The sequence below is a fragment of the Astatotilapia calliptera genome, chromosome 11 (genome assembly GCF_900246225.1).
Source record: "Astatotilapia calliptera chromosome 11, fAstCal1.2, whole genome shotgun sequence".
In the NCBI taxonomy this organism is placed as follows: Eukaryota; Metazoa; Chordata; class Actinopteri; order Cichliformes; family Cichlidae; genus Astatotilapia; species Astatotilapia calliptera.
Genome location: NC_039312.1, coordinates 35468014 through 35490366, shown reverse-complemented (window position 1 = coordinate 35490366; position 22353 = coordinate 35468014). Strand labels below are relative to the sequence as shown.

General features: G+C 45.3%; 2 protein-coding genes across 2 annotated transcripts; one reads left to right on the top strand and one right to left on the bottom strand.

Annotated features, from left to right (window-relative positions):
• Positions 1-1017: 1017 nt before the first annotated feature.
• Positions 1018-8110, top strand: LOC113032734 (IgGFc-binding protein). Its single transcript, XM_026185806.1, has 6 exons — positions 1018-1041; positions 1322-1726; positions 2021-2065; positions 2174-2245; positions 4265-5419; positions 6914-8110. Exons 4-6 carry the CDS (start codon positions 2200-2202, stop codon positions 7330-7332), a joined length of 1620 nt encoding a protein of 539 aa, XP_026041591.1. The 5' UTR covers positions 1018-1041; positions 1322-1726; positions 2021-2065; positions 2174-2199; the 3' UTR covers positions 7333-8110.
• A 6143-nt stretch (positions 8111-14253) lies between these two features.
• LOC113032736 (sialic acid-binding Ig-like lectin 15) lies at positions 14254-16535 on the bottom strand. Its single transcript, XM_026185807.1, has 3 exons — positions 16408-16535; positions 15281-15670; positions 14254-15065 (listed from the first exon to the last, which is right to left on the bottom strand). The coding sequence occupies exons 1-3, from the start codon at positions 16460-16462 to the stop codon at positions 14641-14643; spliced, it is 870 nt and encodes a 289-aa protein (XP_026041592.1). The 5' UTR covers positions 16463-16535; the 3' UTR covers positions 14254-14640.
• Positions 16536-22353: the final 5818 nt, after the last annotated feature.

Genomic DNA, 22353 nt, shown 5'->3' with positions numbered 1-22353 from the left:
TGGCTTCCACATTTGTGATAATGTTGGCAGCATCACATATGATCTTCACAGTGCAGAGAACACAAATTAGCATCCATTACTATAATGAAATAATTTGTTAGTTTGAAATGCTACAGGGAACTATGTACCTGTACATTAATGCTGTGGAAAGACTTCCTGTTCACATAGTCTCCTTCATTTACTGAAGGAGCAATGATTGGAATGTGAGTGCCATCTATACACGCCTGGGAACCCTGAAAATAAATGTAGAATTTAAGTAGTAGTCCAGGTATCACCACATCATACATTACGTTTTGGTCATCCTGATACCTGCAATTTTGTGGCATCCCTCTTTGATAAATCTTGTGGGTCTATGACCGGGGAACACCACAGACGAGTGCAGGAGATGTTTCAGTGCAACTGTAACATTCCTGACTGCCCGACAGACGGTAGCCTTGGAAACGTGCTCAGCGTCACCAATATTATACAGAAAGCTCCCGTTTGCAAAAAACCGAAGTGCAATACAAATAATATGCAATGAACTGAGAGCATGTCCGCGATGTGTCACATGCGTAATATATGGCCTGAGGATGTTATTCAAATAAATTATAGATTGTGCTGAGAAACGGTAACGTTCACACAGGAAATCATCAGGAAATGATAAAATGTCCAAACGCGCTCTGATCACTCTCTCCCGGCGGAGAGCTCTGCGGAGAATTTGGGCTTCACGATCTACTGGCTCTTCAAGGAAGGAGCACGCCATGTCCGACACTTCCTACTGTCAGGTTTCCGACAAAGGGGCGGAGACAGTCAGGGTTAGTTGTAGTAAACCTGCTAGGGGGCAGGTTAGCTTCACGGAGTGTGTCGTCATAGTGACTCACTCAGGCTGCAGCTGAACTCGCTTTGTGAAACCGAAAACCCAGAGTTTTCGTTAACTCAGGGTATACTTACTCAGTTTTTCCACTAAACCGGCTTCTTGAAACAGGGCCCTGGTCTCGGCTGAAGACCAGGGGAGACCGTGCCGTTGCTGCACCCAGGTTATGGAATACTCTTCCTCTTCATGTTCGTGCATCAGATTCCATTCAGTCTTTTAAATCACGCCTAAAAACGTATTTGTTTAACCTGCCATTCAGGGCTAATTAGGGTAATTTACATCTGGCTCTGCATTTAGATTATGTAATTATTTTATATTTTATTTATTTTATTTATATCTGTAATTTATATTTTATATTGTGATTTTTTTTTATCTGTATCAGGATTTTACTGGAAAGCACTTTGGTGTACTGCGGTCTTTAAAATGTGCTATATGAATACATTTTGATTGATTGATTATTGTCATCAGCTGATCAGAGGAAAGCACGTGTTTAATGTGCACGCCGACTGAAGCCGAGGTCAGTTCGTGGTTGGACGTTTCTGACCACAGGAAATATCATCCAGGTTTAACAGCTGACGGCTTCTCTCCCGTCTGTCCGAACGACCACACCAAGTACAAGATGAGACATTTCAGATGTGACGACAGGATCAAAGATGAATCGAAGCTCTGACAGATCGATTTGGTGCTTTTAGCTGCAGGAGCTCGCACAGTCGCGAGGCCCCAGCCACACCTGCACTGATGTGCATGGCATGCAAATGTCTTCCAAATCACTGCGAGTTTGACTCACAAATGATCGTTTCCATACCTGAAGGACAGGAAAGAAGGTGACTGTGGAAAACTCCCCACAGTCAGCCGCTGACCGCAGACCGGCAGGTAAGACTCGGGTTTCTCCTCAAAGGCACAAATTCTGATTTTGACCCGTTTGCAGCTCGATCGATCACAGAGCCGTTTGTTGTTTCACGCTTCTTCAGATTTGATTGAACATTAGCTCGGCCCGGTTTTCTTTTTCATACATTTGTATTTTGATAAAATGTTTTTGTACTTTTAAAATATTTGACTTTATTGCATGTGATCTATTTTCTGATTTATTATTTAAGCATTAAACGTGTTTGAGTTTGTGTTTGCAGTTTTTCAGTGTTTCCTGATATTTTTCCTTTGTGTCGACAGAAGCTTCATATCAAAGCCACTTCTGTAATTTGATGATAAACTGAGGTAAATGTGACGTCATATCTCAGATGATTTTGAACTCAAAGTTAAGCAGCAGCAGGACATTAACCTCATGTGATCCTTTGTTTCTTTACGTGTCTTTGTACGTCGCAGGGAGACGTTGGTGTTTTTCCTCCATCATGTATCCTTTGGTCCTCCTGCTGCTGCTGGGAGCGAGGAGCTCAGGTAAACGCGACGATCAGCACACCTGGGCTTCTTTTGGGTCACCTGCAGTTTGGGGTCATAGATGCTACATGTGAAATATTACAGACTGTATGAAGAGTATCACTACTCCCACCTGCTCACTGCAAAAGAGCTTTAGGATCCAAATTATAATAAGAATTCAAAACTCAAACCGAACATTCATTACTGACATTTAATCTTGACATTATTGTCATTAACCCATCTTTACTAACAAACTGCAGCTTGTTGGAACCCATCATTTTATTCTCCAGTATAATCTGCATGCTTACAGTTTGATCTGAAACACTGATAATCCAACTGTGAACCTGCAGTTCCCCTTCTGTCCACCAGAGGCTTCAGCGTAGATGCCACTGTTAACATGAGCATCAGAAATAAACACGTTTACAGCCCGATGTGAAACATAAGCTCCTTTTCCATTAGTACAGGGGTGGGCAATCCCAGGCCCCGAGGGCCGGGGTCCTGCAGGTTTTAGATCTCACCTTGGGTCAACACACCTGAATCACATGATTAGTTCACTACCAGCCTCTGGAGAACTGAAGACATGTTGAGGAGCTAATTTAGCCGTTTAAATCAGCTGTGTTGGTTCATGGACACATCTAAAACCTGCAGGGACACCGGCCCTCGGGGCCTGGAGTTGCCCACCCCTGCATTAGTACCTCCTCGGATCCACTTGCCCCGGTTTCCAGGGTTTCCCATTAGGTCATAGTACCCGGTACTATTTCAGCACCTGCTCAGCCGGGGCTCCAAGCCATCCAAACACGCACTAAAATGTGACATCGTCAGACTGCACGCCACCGATTGGCTGGTCGGTAGCATCTCGTTCACCAAAATCAAAACCGCCATTTATGAAACTCGGGAACGAAGGAAATGGCTAACAAACAACGAGTGTGAGGAAAGCCACAGACCGAGCGGCGGTCTTACGTTCGCTTCGACCTCCACCTTTGCTGTAGTGTTTGTGTCACATAATAATGACGTCGCAGACATGTTTCTATGACGACAAGCATGTACACACGGTCGTGGTGGGTTGCAAAGGAAAAGCAGTCAACCCGGGCAGATAAAGGGGAAAAGGGCTGCAGATGCTGCGTCTTCATAACAACAGAGGGGGGGCTTTTCTATTCCTGCTCAGCTGATCGAGTGTACCTGAGTTTCTGTGCTCGGCTTAAACGTGTCGCTCGAGCTTCAACACGGCTTAAAAGCAGGGTGTCAGTGTAACGTCATCCCTGTTAGCCTTCAGCTTTTCTGCTCTTTGGTCTTTATGAAAATAAACAGAAGCTCCACCCACCTGCTCTCAAACCAGCCAATGAAGTGAAGGGCTCTGTTTCAGGGGCATGGACACTTCCTCTGAGGCGGCGATGGGTGTGTTCAGTCTGTAGTCTGCTTGTTGCTATAGAAATGATCACCTGACTGAAGTTTTCAAGCTTAGCTGCTGTTCAATATGATAATCAGCTGTGGTTTAAAAACAAAAATGGTGATGGCCAAAAGGTGTCAAAGGCCGGCCACGGCCATCTTTAATATACAGTCTGCAATCTGTGATCTTTTGTCCGTGTTTTTACATGTTCTTGATGCCATTTACATTTACCCACTCGATCACCTGCACAGTTTATTCTGTGAGTCAGTGAGACCTGCTGTGATGCATGGACACAAACGTCGTAGCACGATGACAAAGACACGGGCTCGATGTTCATGAGCGGGAAGGACAGGATCAGAAATGAGTCAGAGGGACGAGGTGGTTTGAGGGTGGAGGATAAAGATGGAGCTGCAGGCAGGAGGAAAGAGGTGATGCAGAGGGTTGGTGTGACAGAGGAGGATGCTGGGATAGATCAAGCCAAATTTAAATCAGGCAGGGTTTTTGATTTTCAGAATATTTCTGCTGAATCATCCAGAATTCTCTTTTTATTTGGAATAATTTTCACCAGAATTCCTGAAAATGTGGTAGAAAGGAAGGACAAAGACGGTTCTGTTTCTTCCTCATTAAACAGCTGCTGTGTTTTCTTTCACCAGAGTCCACGGGCCCTGTGCCTTACGACACCGTTGGCCAAAACTTTACCGTTGTGTTTCCGGAGAACATCGCCAGCTACTACCCCAGCCCGCCCACAAACATGGTCATAATCACTGCTTTGAAAAACGAGACAACAGTCCGAGTTCAAGAGTACGACAAGTCTGAGCAACGGGTCCTGGACGCTGGAGATGTTTGGAATTTCACCGTGAATGAAAAGCTGGAACTCGGGAAGCAAAACATCTCCAACAAAACTCTGACCATTGACAGCAACAAAGATATCACCGTTCAAGCCATCAGCCGTAAAGAAGACAGTCTGCAGACTGCTGTCGTCATACCTACAGACAAACTCGGCACAACGTACCTCATCCCACCAATACCCACAATTCCCGGCACAAACAATTATCAGGACTTAGTTGTGCAGACGGTGACGGAGCGAGGCCCGTTCAGAATCATCATCGTCAACGGTGTTCAGCAGCAAAACAACGTGAACGTCGGAGGATTAAAGACGCAAGAAGTTTCCCTCCAGTCAGGCCAGGTTGCTCAGATCTGGTTGAATGAGAGTGCAGGGTTTAAAAACGTGACGGCTGAAAAGCCAGTGGCCGTCCTCTTTGGCCACCCCTGCGCCGTCCAGCGCAACTGCAGCTGCGGGCTGCTGTACGCCATTCTGCCGCCAGCCCCAGGCAGGACGCTGAAGTACTTAGTTCCTCCATTTCTGGCCCAGGATTCCGCGGGAGAGACGATGGTACTTTTGGCACAGAACGATTCCACCAGCGTCACGCCCTACGCCTCAAGCTCACCGACGTATGATGTAGCCGGCACAGCCATCCTCTACCGGCCGGGATTACTTCTCCCTCTGATCCCAACAGCAAACTTTGCCTGCTGCTTTGTGGTCACAGCATTCCCCACGATCTCCAATAACTACGCCGTGATCGTGGTCAGCAGTAACGTCACCGACGGGGTTCGTGTTGGAAATAACCACATATCAAGTGCAGACTGGACGAAACTGGAGGGGACTGATTACAGCTCGATACAAGTTCCTCTGCGTTTGGGTGAAACTGTCATCTGGCACACTTCCTCCAAAATGGCCGTCTACTTTAGCGGGAACAATGGAAGCACTTTGTTTGGGAACCAGGCACCTGTCGTCAGTTCAAGCCCAGGTGAGGAACTGCTGCTGATTTCCACAGTTAGTGATAATATCCACTGTGTGCAGGACACGTCATATGTACCCGTGCATCTAAAAAAACAAAGATCATGAAAAAAGTTTGGTTTGTAATTTAATGCAGACTTTTTATTGTGATGCTTACGTCATTAAAATCAGACGAGATCAGTCGCAGGACTCTCAGTACAGAAACGTCCAGCCTCTGAAGCGTGCTCACCTGAGCGCTCAGCTTGTCCTGCTGAGGTCTCACTGAAGCACAGCTGCTTACAGGCCTTCAGCTTGGATTGGTGTGTCAGATGTTTGGCCTCTCCCACTGATTTGGGGTGTCAGGTCAGGTGAGCTGTGGGCGGGTGCTAAGTCCTTAAAGTTCGTCAGCAGATGGCACACGGCCCCGAATCATCACCGACCGCAGACTCAAGCATCTAAGTGTCTGCTCGTCAAGAGTCCGGGAGCCTGATGCTGCCTTTCATTTCCAAGAGAACTTGGACAGAGCAACAGTCCCGTTCTTTCCCTCTTTAGTCCAGATAAGATGTCTCTGATGCTGTCGTGGGTTCAGGAGTGCTTTGATAGTAGGAGCGTGAGGTGGCTCCTGATGCTTGGACACCAGCCTCGGTGCACTCCACAGGAAGATCTCCCACGTTTTGTAGAGCTGCAGGCGTCATTCCCGTTTACCTTCCATTAATATGCTGCACTGTCAGTACAGCCAGCCTGACTCCACCCTCCCCGTGGAGCCTGTCGGCGATCTTCGTCTGGACAGGAGTGTTCCTCACGGTTGTGAGGCCTGAACTAGAAGGATAAATGGTGAAAATGGCCTGCATTTGTAAAGCGCTTTACTAGTCCCTAAGGACCCCAAAGCACTTTACACAATCATCCACACACACATTCACACACTGGTGATGGCAGCTACATTGTAGCCACAGCCACCCTGGGGCGCACTGACAGAGGCGAGGCTGCCGGACACTGGCGCCACCGGGCCCTCTGACCACCACCAGTAGGCAACGGGTGAAGTGTCTTGCTCAAGGACACAACGACCGAGACTGTCCGAGCCGGGCTCGAACCGGCAACCTTCCAAACTGCCAACTCTTGAGCCACGATCGCCGCTGCAGCTCACACATGTGAGCCATGATCAGCAAAATAAAGCAGAAATAAATAAAGAATCCAGAAATGTTTACCTTTGAAGCTAAACTTTGATTTATATAAGTGGGAAAAATGGGACTCAAGAATGGAAACACAAACGTCAGACGCACAGAGCAGTGATGGAGCTGCGATAACAACAACAACTGAAATACAAACTAGAACAGATTTAAAGAAAGAACCCAATGAGAGCAAACAGGAGCCCAGGGAAAAAGCAAGCGTCGACTCTTTAGCTGCTTCCTTCCAATAAATGTGAACGACTGCACCCTAAACTTTACGCCTTGGACGTTTGCTTTAATGTTTAGTCTTGTGAAACCTCTGATTTCAGCCTTTTCTTCTTCTTCTTCTTCCCGAACAGATTTCAGGGGCTGCGCCGTGACCCCCGAGGTTCTAGACTTGGAAGAACAACCCAGCGACTGGCGTGAATCTTTTAAAGCCTGCGCTGATCGCAAACTAGAGCTGCTCTGCCTGTCAAGCGCCGACCTCCAGAAACAGATCTATGGCAAACTTTACCAGAACAGGTCTTTAACTAACAACACTGTACAAGAGGTGTGGATCGGCATGCGGCGCAGCTCGCTGAACGGGGAGTGGTTCTGGGTGAACGGGGACAGCGTCAACAGCACCACCTGGGGTGACGGCGAGCCCGGTGGGGTGGAGGAAGGCCAGTGCACCATCATGAGTCTGGGAAACGGCACGGGCTTTGAGTGGAGCGACGACGACTGCTGCATGGATGCTCATTATATCTGCTACAAGGAGCCGGAGCTCTTCCCCATATAGGACAGGAGCTCTGCAGCTCTGCACTGTCGTTAGTTTCACTACACATCCTGTTCACGTATAAGCATGCTGTAGCTGCCAGTCACATTTTATGGCTCTGTAGAAGAAAAACATGTACTCTAGTTTAGTCTGAGGGTCTCACGCTCTGCTTGGTGAGACACCTGAACAGCAACCAGCAGCATCTTAGTCCTGAAAACCGAAGCAAATGTGTAACTAAGCATTTAAGAAAGTTTCACTTTGCAGAGGATGTTCCTGCTGATCTGACTGGGAAATGTTACGATCGTTGGGAACCAGTATGCAGCATCACTGGTTTCCTGTTTGATTGTAATCTGAGGAGAGTGAGCTGTTATTTGTCACTATTTAAAGTGTTTGAGCTTCGTGTGTTTGTAATAATCGGCTCTGCAGAAGCTTCAGCAGAGTGATGCTAACTCGTATTTACTGTTTGCTCTTAGATTACGGTTTCTGGGATAAACGATCAGCGCCGTCCTGCGGCTGGTAGAATACTTTTCTATAATAACTGAAGATGTAAATTCAAGTGTGATTTTATTCTTTAAGGAGTCCTAAACCGAGCTGAATGTAAGTTTACAGGTAACCTCGTCATCCTGATGCTTTATATTATTTACCGGTTTGAAGTCAGCAGAGTTTGCATGTTGAACTGTTGAATCTGCAGTCTGATTGGTCAGAATCATCTATGCACCAGTTTTATTGTAAAAATGATTATTTCAGTCAATCATGGACTCAGTGACACATCAATAAATCTGTTTTGCTGTGACAAACTGGACGCTGGTGTCTTTTATTTGTTCCCAGTACAGAAACGTCCAAAACGATTCACATCTTTACACCTTTAAACTCTAAATGTTCTTTATTGTCAGGCTAACAATTTAAAGACTTCAGTAACTTTACTGTTAAATGGATTTAATGTCCAACAACAACATTAATGAGCAAATTTCAACAAATATTAAGTTTGCAGATGATGTGCATCTTTATTCATCAGTTGTTTCAGACTTTATTTCCTCAAGTTTCCTGTAAAAACCTGAAATCATTTGGTAATTAAAGGCAAGGCAAGTTTATTTGTATAGCACAATTCAACAACAAGGTGATTCAAAGTGCTTTACAGAGACATTAGAAACAAGAACAAATAAAAAGCATGATTTAAAATTGATTAAAACAAGCAAATAAACTAACTAATTAACAAACAAACAAACAAACAACAGTATATAAAATCAAAACAGATAAAATCAAAACAGTAGATAAAATCAGTAGTTAAATGTAAGTTTTGAAATTTAAGCTTAAAGTGTGGATTTGGTGCTTTATTCAAATGCAGCTGAGAACAGGTGAGTCTTCAACCTGGATTTAAATAAACTGAGTGTTTCAGCTGATCTGAGGCTTTCTGGGAGTTTGTTCCAGATATAAGGAGCATAAAAGCTGAATGCAGCTTCTCCGTGTCTGGTTCTGACTCTGGGAACTGATAAAAGACCGGATCCAGATGACCTGAGGGATCTGGAAGGTTCATACTGGGTCAGGAGGTCATTGATGTATTTTGGTCCTAAACCATTCAGAGCTTTATAGGCCAGCATCAGAACTTTAAAGTCTATCCTCTGACGGACAGGCAGCCAGTGTAAAGACCTCAGAGCTGGACTGATGTGGTCCACTTTTTTGGTCTTAGTGAGGACTCGAGCAGCAGAGTTCTGAATGAGCTGTAGTTGTCTGACTGATTTTTTAGGTAGACCTGTAAAGATGCTGTTACAGTAATCAAGCCTACTAAAGATGAATGCATGGACTAGTTTTTCCAGGTCCTGTTGAGACATCAGATCTTTTATCCTTGATATATTCTTGAGGTGATAGTAAGCTGACTTTGTTATTGTCTTAATGTGTTTTTCTAAGTTTAGGTCTGCATCCATCACTACACCCAAATTTCTCGCCTGGTTTGTGGTTTTTAGATGTATAGATTGAAGTTCTCTGGTGACCTGTAATCGTTTTTCTTTGGCGCCAAAGACTATTACCTCAGTTTGTTTTTGTTTAGCTGGAGAAAATTGTGGCACAACCAGTCATTGATTTCCTCAATGCATTTACCAAGAGCCTGTACAGGGCCTCGGTCTCCTGGTGACATTGTGATATATATTTGTGTGTCATCTGCATAGCTGTGATAGTTTATTTTGTTGTTCTTTATAATCTGTGCCAGTGGGAGCATGTAGATGTTAAACAGAAGGGGTCCCCAGATGGAACCTTGGGGAACTCCACATGTGATACTTGTCTGCTCAGATGTGAAGTTACCTATTGATACAAAGTATTTCCTGTTTTCTACGTATGTTTTGAACCAGTTTAGTACAGTTCCTGAAAGACCTGCCCAGTTCTCCAGTCGTTTGAGTAATATGTTGTGGTCAACTGTATCAAATGCTGCACTGAGATCCAGTAAAACTAGGACTGACATTTTTCCACTGTCTGTGTTCAGACATATGTCATTAAACACTTTGGTCAGCGAGGTTTCAGTGCTGTGGTTCTGTCTAAAACCTGACTGGAAGGTGTTAAGGTTCAGAATATTGGGGATGGAGACAAGAGAAAAAACCACAATAACAACACTGGTCCGGCCGGGTTGAGTCAAACGATGATTTAATGATCACACACGTGGGAGATGGACACTGATGCAGACAGCCTCAAAATCTCAAAATGGTGGAGCATTGCTCAAACTTTTATAACCTCTGGTGCCTCCACCTTATCATAAAAAGCCTAAACATTCACATGCTCTCTCTCACACAGCGCCTAAGCTACGACCTTGGCTCCCTGTTTATCTGCTCCTGCTGAAATGGGGCAGAAAACTCCAGCACACTCTGTTCTCTTCTACTCAGACAAATTAGACAATAACCTTCTGCGAACAGTATTTCTTATAACTCAGCAATATAATGCATCATAAAACAATATCATTCATTCACAACAAGTCAGCAATTTAATGTAATGCAAATCAGTTTAACTAATGCAATAGTTATCAGCTTCTTCTAATTCAGGAGAATAATGCAAACTAAAACTACATAATAATTCACAATCTTTAATTAGGGGTATAACATGGCATAAAATAATATCATAATTTTACAAAGGCATCGTAGCAATTATTCTGTTTTAAGAAGTAACTGAGCTGTTGAGAAACTGCTTTTTCAATGATCTTACTTAAAAACGGGAGATTTGAGATCGGCCTGTAGTTGTTCATTTGTGTCTTGTCAAGATTGTCCTTTTTCAGTATAGGTTTGATTACAGCAGTTTTTAGTGATTCTGGAAACACACCTGATAATAAAGAAAAGTTGACGATCTGTAACATGTCTGACTCTAAAGTCTTTGAGACCTTTTTGAAAAAACTTGTTGGCAGGACATCTAAACAGCAGGAGGAGGAGTTCAGTTGACCTAAGATGTCCTCCAGGTCTTTGCTGTTAATAGGTTGAAACTGTTTCATGGTGTTTAAACAGTTTTTCGGTGGACACAGTACATATCCTGGATCTGCTGTTGATGTACCAATTGCTTGTCTAATTTTTTGGATTTTTTCAGTGAAGAATTTGGCAAAGTCATTGCAGGCCATGGTCGAATGAAGTTCAGCTGCCACAGACACAGGAGGGTTTGTTAGCCTGTCAACTGTAGAAAATAAGACCCGAGCATTATGGCTGTTTTTAGTGATGATGTCAGAGAAGTAGGACCTTCTTGCACTCCTCAGTTGTAAATTATAATTGTGAAGTTTCTCTTTATAAATGTCATAATGAACCTGGAGGTTTGTTTTTCCTCCATCTGCGCTCAGCTTTCCTACACTCTCTTTTTTCATTTTTCACCAGTGTGGAGTTTCTCCATGGAGACTTTTTCCTTCCAGAGATAACCTTCACCTTAATGGGAGCAATAGTGTCCATTACATTTAACATGTTAGCATTGAAGCTATTGACGAGCTCATTGACTGACCCTCTGGGCAGGTCAGGTGTTAATGGGAAGACCTGGTTAAAAATTGCACTACTGTGTTCAGTTATACACCGTTTTGTGATCACTGTTGTTGATATATTTGTGTGGGCTGAGATTTTACTTTCAAAGAAAACACAGTAATGATCAGACAGGCCCACATCAGACACAGTAACCTTTGAAATGCTCAGGCCTTTGGAGATCAGTAGGTCAAGAGTGTGTCCTCTGTTATGTGTGGCCTCTGTTACATGCTGAGTCAGCCCAAAGTTGCCCAGAGTGTTACTCAGGTCTTTAGTCCCTTTGTCCTGAGGGTTGTCCACATGAATGTTAAAATCCCCAGCAATAATTACACAGTCAAAATCAACACAGATCACAGACAGCAGTTCACTGAGGTCATTAAAAAAGTCTGTGCAGTATTTGGGAGGCCTGTAAACATTAAGAAACACAACTTTGGATGGGGCCTTCAGCTGTAAAGCCACATATTCAAAAGACTGAAAACTTCCAGGAGATAGCTGCTTACATTGAAATGGTTCATTAAATAAGACAGCAACCCCTCCTCCTCTCCTGCTCACCCTGACCTCACTGATAAAACTGTAGTTAGGAGGGGTCGTCTCGATGAGAACAGCTCCACTGTTACTTTGGTCCAACCAAGTTTCAGTTAAAAACATAAAATCAAGGCTGTGCTCAGTGATTAAATCATTAATTAAAAATGTTTTCCCAGCTAGAGATCTAATGTTTAATAAAGCCAACTTAAGTGTTTTAGAGGTATTACTTGTCCCCTCGTGTTTGGGAGCAGTCTGTGGCACACAAGGTATGTTTACTATATTTAAAGATCTTTTAGAGTGCAGCTCTCTGTGTTTTGACCAGGCCACATGTCTCCTGTTACCTAAAAGTACAGAAATTTTAAAACCTTCTAGTAAACAGGGTCCCAGCTTCTCCTGGGAAAAGTCACCACTGCCATAATCCTCACAGCCCGGACCCTCCACACATCACACATCAGACTGCGGAGACAGGGCATGAAGAGGAACTAAGGGGGGCGAGGCTGGGCAATATGACTTCGATTGCTCTGTTGAGGGTGGGGCTCGATGGCGAACCTTTGGCCGCTCTGGTGGGGGGTTTATGGGGGACAAAAAGGGATTGGGACGGGGGGTAGATCTGAGCCCAGCATTGACCCGCTCCATCATCTCCTCAGTGAATTTCAGGTGTGGGGAGGAGGGAGAAAGGGAGGGGGAGGAGGGTGATGGCCTGTCAGGGGTTTGGGGGACTGGGGAAGGTCGTGGTCCCTGGTCCTGGTCGTTGGTGTTGTTGAGAGAGTTGGAGGCAAATAGGGACCCCTCTTCTTGCCTTAGATGTCTCTCCTTTCTGAGGCTCTTCCTCAGATGCCTTAGATGTCTCTCCTTTCTGAGGCTCTTCCTCAGATGCCATGGATGTCTCTCCTTTCTGAGGCTCTTCCCGGGTGGGGGCAGATGGAGCTCCTCCTCAAGGTTTCTGCTGGGCTTTGTCTGTTCTTGGAGTACTGTTTGTTCCTCTTTATGAGATAACTCCTCGTTTATCTCAGCCTTGGCACCAAGCACGGATGGATGACGTATGGAATAAAACAAGTTGGAGGTGAACAGTTTCACCCCTGACTTGTTAAAATTAAATCCATTTGCTTTGAACAGATGCCTGCGTTCCCAAAAAATATTAAAGTTGTCGATAAAATGCACTGAGTGGTCAGCACATGCTGATATAAGCCATTTATTCAGTGTAAACAACCTGCTGAATCTCTCGTCTCCTCCTCTGACCGGCGGTACAGGTCCACTGATGAATACAGCTGCATTCAGAGAGTTTACAGTATTTAATAATCCAGTAAAGTCCTGTTTCAGAACCTCCGACTGTTGTTTGGACACATCGTTTGACCCTGTATGCAGAACAATGTTTGTCACAGTTGGATATTCATCTGCAATTTGAAGAATTCTCTCCTTCAGGTTGTTGACCATATCGTTAGGAAAGCAGAGGACTTTAGTGTTCTTACCGCACATCCTTTGTACATCCTTTACGGCAGAGTCACCCACAATCAGAGTTTCAGGCCTAGCCTTTAGCTTTCCCTGTGGCCTTTCACTTTTCAACAGATTTTCAGACCTTACTTCACTGCTTTTAGATGGATGGTTGTCCGATATAGATCCAGGGTCCTTTGATAGTGGAGCAAATCTGTTCTGCAGTTTCACATTCAGTTGTTTTGAAGGTTTGTTGTTAACCTTCCTATTCACGGTTGTCCAGTCCTGTTTCCTCTCGTATACAGGGGTAGAAGAGCTTCTCTGTCTCGTAGGAAGTGAAGGCCAGTCGGTTTCAGAGATTTCAGCTCGCTGTGCCCTGCCTGTGATACGTCCTCCCCCTTCCAGGAGACATGATTTATGTCTTGGTTTTGCACCAAGACAGTCTAAGGGGGGATTATCACTTGAGGATTTATAATAATGCACAGAGTCTACTTTCTTGGTCATGTTATCTGTGCTCCTTAGCTGTGTGCTAGCTTGCTCATCGCCATTGTTTTGAATCAAAGGCAAGGTTGTTTCATTTCCACACAGTCCATTTACCTCCACGTTTACTTCTAAGCGATGAATTTTTGTCTCCAGTACTGCAATCTTCTGCAGGAGGCTGTGGTAGTCATCTGTGGAGAGGGAAGACATCTTGTTGCTAGTTAGCCTAGCGGTTAGCACCTTTCCAGGCTATTGAGGCTGCTCGGTGCCCAGACACTGTAATCAGGCTTCAGCTGTGTCTAGGCCACAGACACACGGAGCGCTGAGGACAAGGTAACCATAAAATGTTGCTGTTTCTGTTAAGAACACTCTAGTCCTAATGATCTACAAGTGTCCAGAAGTTATCGCAGGTAAGCTCACACGGAAAAAAGGGAAAAAATCAGCATAAAAATCAATAAAAATCAATATAAGAAGCAAAGCATTCAAGAGCAAAGAGATGAAGCGTCCACGTCCAAAGCAAAAACAAAGCAAACAATTCTCATTCTACTTAATTCTAGTGGGTTTTATTGCTTAAATAAAGAAACTTTCAGTAAATGCACATCAAATGTGGCTAATGATGAGCAAATAAATCTCTCAGCCGCCACTTTTTTAGGCACACCCATTTTTGCTCCATGGCACAGATCTGTAAGGCGCTTATGATCCGTGATGATGTGAAGCTGAGGACTCCTCAGCGTCATGTTCACCCAATCAGCTCGAAGCAGGAATCATACACAGATCTTTTTACGTTTATGACCTCAGCAGCGAGGCATGCATTTGTCTCATCAGCATGAAGACATGTTTATGTTTACTGTTTGATCAGCTTCTAGATCATACTGTTCTAACTCAATGATTACATATATTTTTACCATGATTATATGACTGGCATCAGTCATTTCCTCCAGCAGCTGAGCCCCTGCAGAGCTCCGCCCTGCACCATCCACACCCCCATCCCCACCAGCAGGAGGACTTTTGCCCCCAGAGACACTGACAGGAGGAGCAGGAGAGGAGGTGAAGCCCCGGCCAGAGAGAGAGGGGGCTGGGGGGGCAGGACATACAGGGTGGCCTGCTCTTTACCCAGTGGGTTGGAGGCGCTGCAGGTGTACTGTTGGCCTGGCTCCACGTCTCTCAGCTGGCTGACGGTGTGGTAGTGGCCGGTGGAGCCCTGAGCCAGCGGCCTGAGCAGAGAGCCCTCCAGCAGGTCGTCCGGGCCGAGCCACTGGACGTCCGGCAGCGGGGAGCCCTGGACCCGACACAGCGCTCTGTACCCGGACTGCTCAGTGCCCTCCACCGACAGGCCCAGGATCTTTGGAGGAGCTGGAGGAGGAGGAAGAGGAGTCAGATGCTGTGGAAGCCTTCATGCATCTTAATCCTACTAGATTAAAGGTTCTAGCTGCGAGCTAACTGTTGTAATAGAAAATCCACCCTTAAAATCAGCTGACTGTGTTTCACAAAGCTTCAGTACACCAAGCTGAAGAACAAGTGCTGGACTGTTTCTGGGTCAGCTGAGGGCAGAGTGATTTGGGCGGTACCTTCCACTCTCAGTCTGGTCCCCATCTTGTCCTCGAAGCTGATGTGTTCTCGTCCTTGAACCTCCACTCGGCAGTAGTAGCGTCCATTATCCTGCAGGATGGTGTTACTGATGCGCAGCGACAGGTCGTGCTCCCGCGGGTTTCCCTCCAGCCGATAGCGCTGGTCCTGCTTCGGCCCCGGCTCACAGGTGGGGGCTCCGGACCGGCTGGTGCAGCGGTACAGGACGGTGGCTCCCTGCCCGTGGCCCAGACGCCACACGACCTGCAGGGAGGAATGCTGGGAGTGCTGCGGATGGCCGAAGGTGCACGGCAGCACCACCGGGTAGCCCTCGATGCCTCGTACCTCCGGCTGAACCTTCACAAACCAGCCGTCTTCTGCAGAGCTGAGGGCTGATGGGAAAAAACAGTAGTTCAAGTAAAAATCTGTTATAAGTAGCAGAATGTTGCTGTTGTTGCTGGACAACCACAGAAGAAGCTTAAACTTCATTGTTTGCTGACGTCACCTGAGAGGCTAAGTGCAGCTGTTATGCAGCCACCTACCACTAGCTGGTGCTGTAGCTGCAGCAGGGTATCAGTGCTCAGTGAGCTGTTGGAGTCCCTGAACTCTGTAATGCTGTTAGCAAAATGACCAACAGCACAATGATTCATGGCGACTGGCTATGAGTGTGCAGAGTCGTGACCACGCCCACTCACCGTCTGGAAACAAGGATACAAAAGCTCCCTGCAGCTTTTCCTTAAACCTGAACCACTGAATCATTGTGCTTTACCTCCTTTGTCACAATAATCTAACATCATTATTTTACTTAAGACCTGAAAACAAAAACCGTCAGATGACTCACAGACCTGTAATCAGACCTCTTAGAACCGGAGCAGTCGCCCCCTGGTGGTCATTACAAATACAAGTTTGGGTTTGTGAAGCACTGATGTGATTCAGAGACACAACAGACGCACAAATGGCAAATAAAGCACACTTATTATACATTTGGCTCATTTTTAAGCTTCTCATCACTTTTCTAAAGTTCTGCCGTTTCTCTGAAAGAATCTGTGAGGATGCTTCTGTCTGTATTAAAGCACAGAAATGACATCACATCCTGGCACATTAAGACAACGTGCGTAAATCAGCTCACCTCGTGTGACGGACAGCAGCAGGGTCAGAGTGCTGCAGAGCAGCCGGGCGTCCATGATCCGACCAGATAAGACAAAGAAACAGGACGGCTGTGTGTGTGTGTGTGTGTGTGTGTGTGTGTGTGTGTGTGTGTGTGTGTGTGTGTGTGAGTGTGTGTGTGTGTGTGTGTGAGTGTGTGTGTGTGTGTGTGTGAGTGCGTGTGTGTGTGTGTGAGTCTGTGTGTGTGTGAGTGTGTGTGAGTGTGTGTGTGTGTGTGTGTGTGTGAGTCTGTGTCTGTGTGAGTGTGTGTGAGTCAGTCCCTCCCAGGACGTCGCTCATGATTTTCCGTTTCTCTATTTATACCCCGTCAAGCTTCCATGTGATCTGAACTTTGCTGTGTTTGCACGACTGAAACCGTGAAGAGGAACTCAGGTCTGAGCTGCAGAAATAAAATCAGCTCAACACGTTTGGATGAAAGTATTCACACCGTGTACTCGTGAACAAGTACAATAGTGTAGAAATACTCCAAGAAATACACGAGTAACATACTGAACGTGCGCATGTCATCCCTGCACTCTGCAGTCTCACAATGTTGTATTATTTTATGTTTCTTTCCTTTCTTAGTGAAATTTTAGATTATTTTAACTACTGTTTTATTTTTAATATTTTATGTACTGAACTGGATCCTGTGTTCTGTCCTCAGGATTCTACATCCTGATTGTAAGTAAAGATAAAACGGTTAATAGTAAAATATTACAGTTTGTATTTTAGATCAAATCGATAAAGAGAACGTGCTGAAAAGCTGACGAGTGGACGGGTGAGGTCAACAGTCGGCAGGTTAGAAGCATTGTTTGTTTGAAATTAAAGTCCTCAAATGTTGACTGATTACATTTCTGCCACCTGGGGGCAGTGTGCTCCCCCTGCATGCGGGGCCTCCCTGCTGCTGTGGAGTCGGGGCGGTCTGCCTTCCCCCACCGCAGGGAAAAGGGTAACACCACCTGGGTCTGGGTGCAGTTCCCCCCTCCAGGGGCAAGGGTACCTAGACCCGGTTTGTAGAGTACGCTTGGGGAGTGTGATCGTGTGCACAGCGTCTCTTTATGTCTGTCATGGTCCTGGGTCGGTGACCCAGCGCTTTTAGTTTGTTATCATTTTCTAGATGATGATTGTTTAAGTTCTGTGTTATTTTCGATCTGCCTCTAAGTCTGCGTCTGTACCTGTCTGTCTATGGTGTCTCCCCATCTGTTTGTGAATCTGTCTGTTTAGTTCAATGTCTTGTCTGGTTCCATGTATCTGAGTTTCCTGTCTTATTGTGAAGGTCCGTGTCGTATGTGAGTGTGATCAGTTTACGTTTCCCCTGTCCCATCAGCCCAGATTCCTCCCAGCTGTGTTGCCCTCTTGTCTCTCATCCCCTGATTACTGGTGTGTGTATTTAAGCCCTGTGTGTTCTCCTGCCTGTTGCCGGTTCGTCTGTATTACTCAGTGTCAGTCTGTGTAGCCACCGTGTCTTCTCCCTGCTGTTCATCGTCATCCTCCTCTGCTCGTTTTCATTCAGGTTTGTGCTCTGTAGTTTAGTTGTTTCCCAGTTTAGTTTAGTTCGAGCCCCGTTTGCTGTTTGTCCACATTCTTTTGTGTTCAATAAATCACCTTCACTCCTCTACGACTGCCTGTGCTTGGATCCTCATTTATTCCACACGGCTCGCCTCGGCAGCCGTGACAATGTCTGTCTCCACGTTGGTTGAGTGTGGAGTAAGTGCATATGAGAGCATGAGGGTGGGAATGGATGTTTGTGTCTGTGTGTGCCTGTATGTCTGTGTCTATATGTCAGGTTGGGTGTCAGGCGCCACCTCTCTGGGGACATCTCAGGCCCTCCAAGGTTTGGAGGCCTATCTCCCCCCACCACCACTCCCCCTGCCAGTGGCGGACTCCCTCAGGTGTCGGTGCGTTGGAGGTTCTTTGTGTCCGGGGGTGGGCGTCCAGGTACACACCGGCTCACTCCTTGGCGGCCGCTTATCGGGGCCTGGAGTCTGGGGCTTGCTCGGGCCACTTCGGAGGTGGGGTGCCCCCGGCCTCTCGGCCTGGGGCTCGGTCACTCAGGCGCAGCTGGCTGCCGGCGGAGCTCACGGGCGCGTCACTGCAACTCCCCCTGGCTTCTGCTCCGCGGCTGCTGAGTGAGCCCTCATCTGGGACTCTCCTCAGCTCTTTCTGGGACAGTGGCGCAGCTGCCCCTCTGTTGGTCTTCCTTGGTCTCTTGTGTTCTGGGGGCCTCTGGATGTCTGGAGTTTTGATCTCCTCCATACCTGCTTCATGCCCTGGAGGACGGGGCTGTGGCCCCCCCACACCCTCTAGCAGATCATTACATGAAGGAACCTTTTAAAAAAACAAGCGCGTCCATGCTCACAGGTGTACACACGGGTGATCGCACCCACAAACTACACCCTTTTTGGCTCCTACCTCAAAGCACACTGTGTTCTGTTGATCTTATGTGCTGCACAATAATGTTTAACATTTAGTATTTACTGTCATATTCCCATATATCATTGTGATGTTGTTTATTCTATTACTCTTGTTCTCTTCTGCTTGTTTTCTTTTTTCTTTCTCAGCAGGTGATCCAGGTGATTGATATATGCATTTTTTTTTTTTGTCTGCTTATTCTCCCCCGTCCCTCTTCCCTGCTGTTTTTGTTTCCCTCTTTCTTTCTCCTTTTTCTTTTCCCCAGTCAAGTCTGTCCCGTATCTAGCAAGTGAAAATAAATAAAATAAACAATAAAAGGTGAATCAAATAGACCATTACGTCTGGGATGGTCCATTTGGTAAAGTAAATCCGTTGGGCATCTTTCTTTGCCTTTAGACAACAATTCTGATGCAAAAGAGCCAAACGGGACAGGCAAAAAAAAAAAAAAGTATATTTAACCACAAATTTCCGATAAGAACATTTAAAGTTAAGTTTTGCTCTGTGTTTATTCTGCTTTTGTGATGCAAAGCTACGCTACTGCAGTCCCAGAGCTTGAAACGAGCAAAAGTCCAGAGTTTGAATATAAAATGAAAATGATTTCCAGACTTGGACGTAGCTAAATCCCATGAAGCTGCTGTTCGTGCGTATATGTGTACTAACAGAATGTCTCTCTGCATGCACGTAAATGTTCCTGTGCACATCAGCACGCATCATAAAACAAACACAACAAACAAAAAAACCTGATAAATGGAAGCATGTGACTCAGACTGTGATGCTGTTTTCTTTATATGAACTGAAACTGTTCATGTGCCTCATGCAAGCTTTCACTTCATGATTCCATAATGTTGCTCCACAGTTGGAAACACGTCTTCATTTTAAAACAGTCCCATTAATGTCCCAGTCTGACCCTCACATTTCCACGTTGACCTGGAAATAATGAAAATGTGGAGGATTCAGAAACATTCAAAGGTATTTTAAACTGCAGCCGAGCAGATCGGGATCACTCGAGTCCAAACACAGTGAGTGCTCCATCAGCACATCAACATGTGGAGCTAAATTCAATCTGTAAAGACACATAAAATATAAGTAAAAATAAAAGGTGTAAAACTGGTTGGGAAGTGGTCTCTGTTTCTCTGCTTCGTCTACGTGACAGGAAACACTTAGTTTAGAGATGACTGTTTTCTCAGAACTTCCTGTTTTACTCTCTGTGTGCAGTCAGTCTGAGGATGAGGCCCGCTACATGCATCACAGCCCTCGTATCTTATCAGTGTTATTCAGAGATGGGAGCGTTACTGTAATCTGATTACTTTTTTCAGGTAACGAGTAAAGTAAGGGATTACTATTGCAAAAACAGTAATTAGATTACCGTTACTTTCCCGTAGGAACGCTGCGTTACTGCGTTACTAAAACCGTGATTTTCCTGCGAGTGTCTCATGACAGTGACGTAAGCGAGTGTGACGTTAGTGACAACAGCTGTGTGCAGATCAACAGTGGATCATATATCCAGTGCAGGAGAGAGTATGAGCGTGCAGCGTTTAAAGCGTGGAAGTACTGACCTTACTTTGAGTTTGATTCCATAAAAAGTGACAAAAACATTAGTGTCCGCTGTGCGTGGGAAGAAAACTTCTTTTTACAGCGAAAAACCCCCTAAACTTCCAACAAGCACCGAGTAGCTACGACGTAATGGGAAACTCACAGAGACACTCGCGGATTCTTCCACTGACCGCGGCACACCTGCACCAGGGTAACCGTCCGCCTACCCCACTCCTGCTTTACAGGTGAAAATAGATCCAACAGGACCGCTGAGTCTTTGACTTTATTTATTTTCTGCTGTGTTTTACTTGCATCTATTTGAAAGACTGAGTGCAAACACAAAAAATATTTTATTTTATGTGCTGGAATGTGCAGAAAATAGGTTTAAATGTTAAACTAATTTCTTCCAGTCAGAGAATGTTGCATATAATTAAATGTTTGCTTGATGCATAAAGTTAAAAGATTAAAACTAATAAAACAAGTTTTAAAAAGAGACTTTTCCATTTGATTACATTTTGTATGATGGATTATGCAGAAAAAGTAGAATTGGGCTGAAAGATCTATCGCTTTATTACCTACTCAGGTTGTAAATTGTGTTTTTAAAAAGTAACTAAGTAACTAAGTAATTAATTACTTTTGAAAATAAGTAATCAGTAAAGTAACGGGATTACTTTTTTGGGGAAGTAATCGGTAATTAGTTACTGATTACTTTTTTCAAGTAACTTGACCAACACTGGTGTTATTCAGTTTAAACCAAATGTTTGCAGATGTGGGGCAGCATGGTGTGGGGCCACAGTGGGCCCATGCCTGGGCCACAGTGGGCCCAGGCCTGGGCCACAGTGGGGTAACAAATAATACCATAAAACAGACTCTCGCTCACAGCTGCAAAAGTCAAACTCTGCACAGGCAACTGTGCTACACATAAGTACCAGCTATGTTACAGCGGCTGAATGAAGAGAGCTGTCCAAGAGCAGCTTCATGAGGTCTGCACCAGCCTGATGCTCAGCTTGATGCTCAGCTTGATGCTCAGCTACGTTTCTTAATGACTGTTTTAAAGGCCTGTGCTGCAGGTTTGGGAGGCGCACACAAGCTTCAGTTCATGGTCGGCTTATCAGCGTTTTTGAAATGATGCCATGCTTTTATTTTCCAGTTGAATTAAAAGCGCCTCATATACAGTATGGCGACGTCCTTCTCTCAGCCTTATATCACATATGAGACGTAAAACATGTGCTGCTTTCACCTTCTTACTGTCTCCTGTGTGGTGTTTCCTTGTTATTACATCGTAGCAGACATGCAGGTGTGGGTGACCTGTGGGGCTGTGTGGGCGGGGCCACATGTGTCTGAAGCGGGTCTCCTCACAGAAACGCCATTGAAGGGCTGTGAAGTAAACAAAGTTTGAGTATTTAGAAACCTTAAATATGTTTGATATTGTTCATTATTTAAATGTCAGAAATCAAACTGAAGCAGGTTTGAGTCAGAGACCCGAGCATCAGCACTGTCATGATCCTGGATCATTTCGACCCAGCGTTTTGTGTTTATTCTAATTTTGCTGTTAGTTCTTAGGGTTTGGTTCTTGTGTTTAGTGCTCAAGTGTTTTATCAGCCCTTCCTGTGTCTCCCTCTGTGCTCTGTTCGTGTCCCCGAGTCATGTAGTAAAACAGTCTGTGTGTTTCCTGTTTTACTTTGTAGGTTGTGTCGTCTCGTTCCTGTGGGCCATGTCCTGATTACCGGTGTGTGTATTTATGGTGTGTGTCTGCCTGTGCTCCTCGTCGCGTCGTCTGTGTTTCTCTGCATTAGTTGGTATCTCTCCGTGTTTCTCTGTTCCATCTCGTGTTTCAGGTTTATTCGTTTTTCCTAGTTTAGGTTCGTGTCTTCGTGCAGTCCTCGACACCCTCATTTCTCTGTATATTTCACACGTTGTAAATAAAACGCTCACCTGCATCTAGCAGTTTCCTGCATCTTGGGTCCTCATTTAACTCCACCAC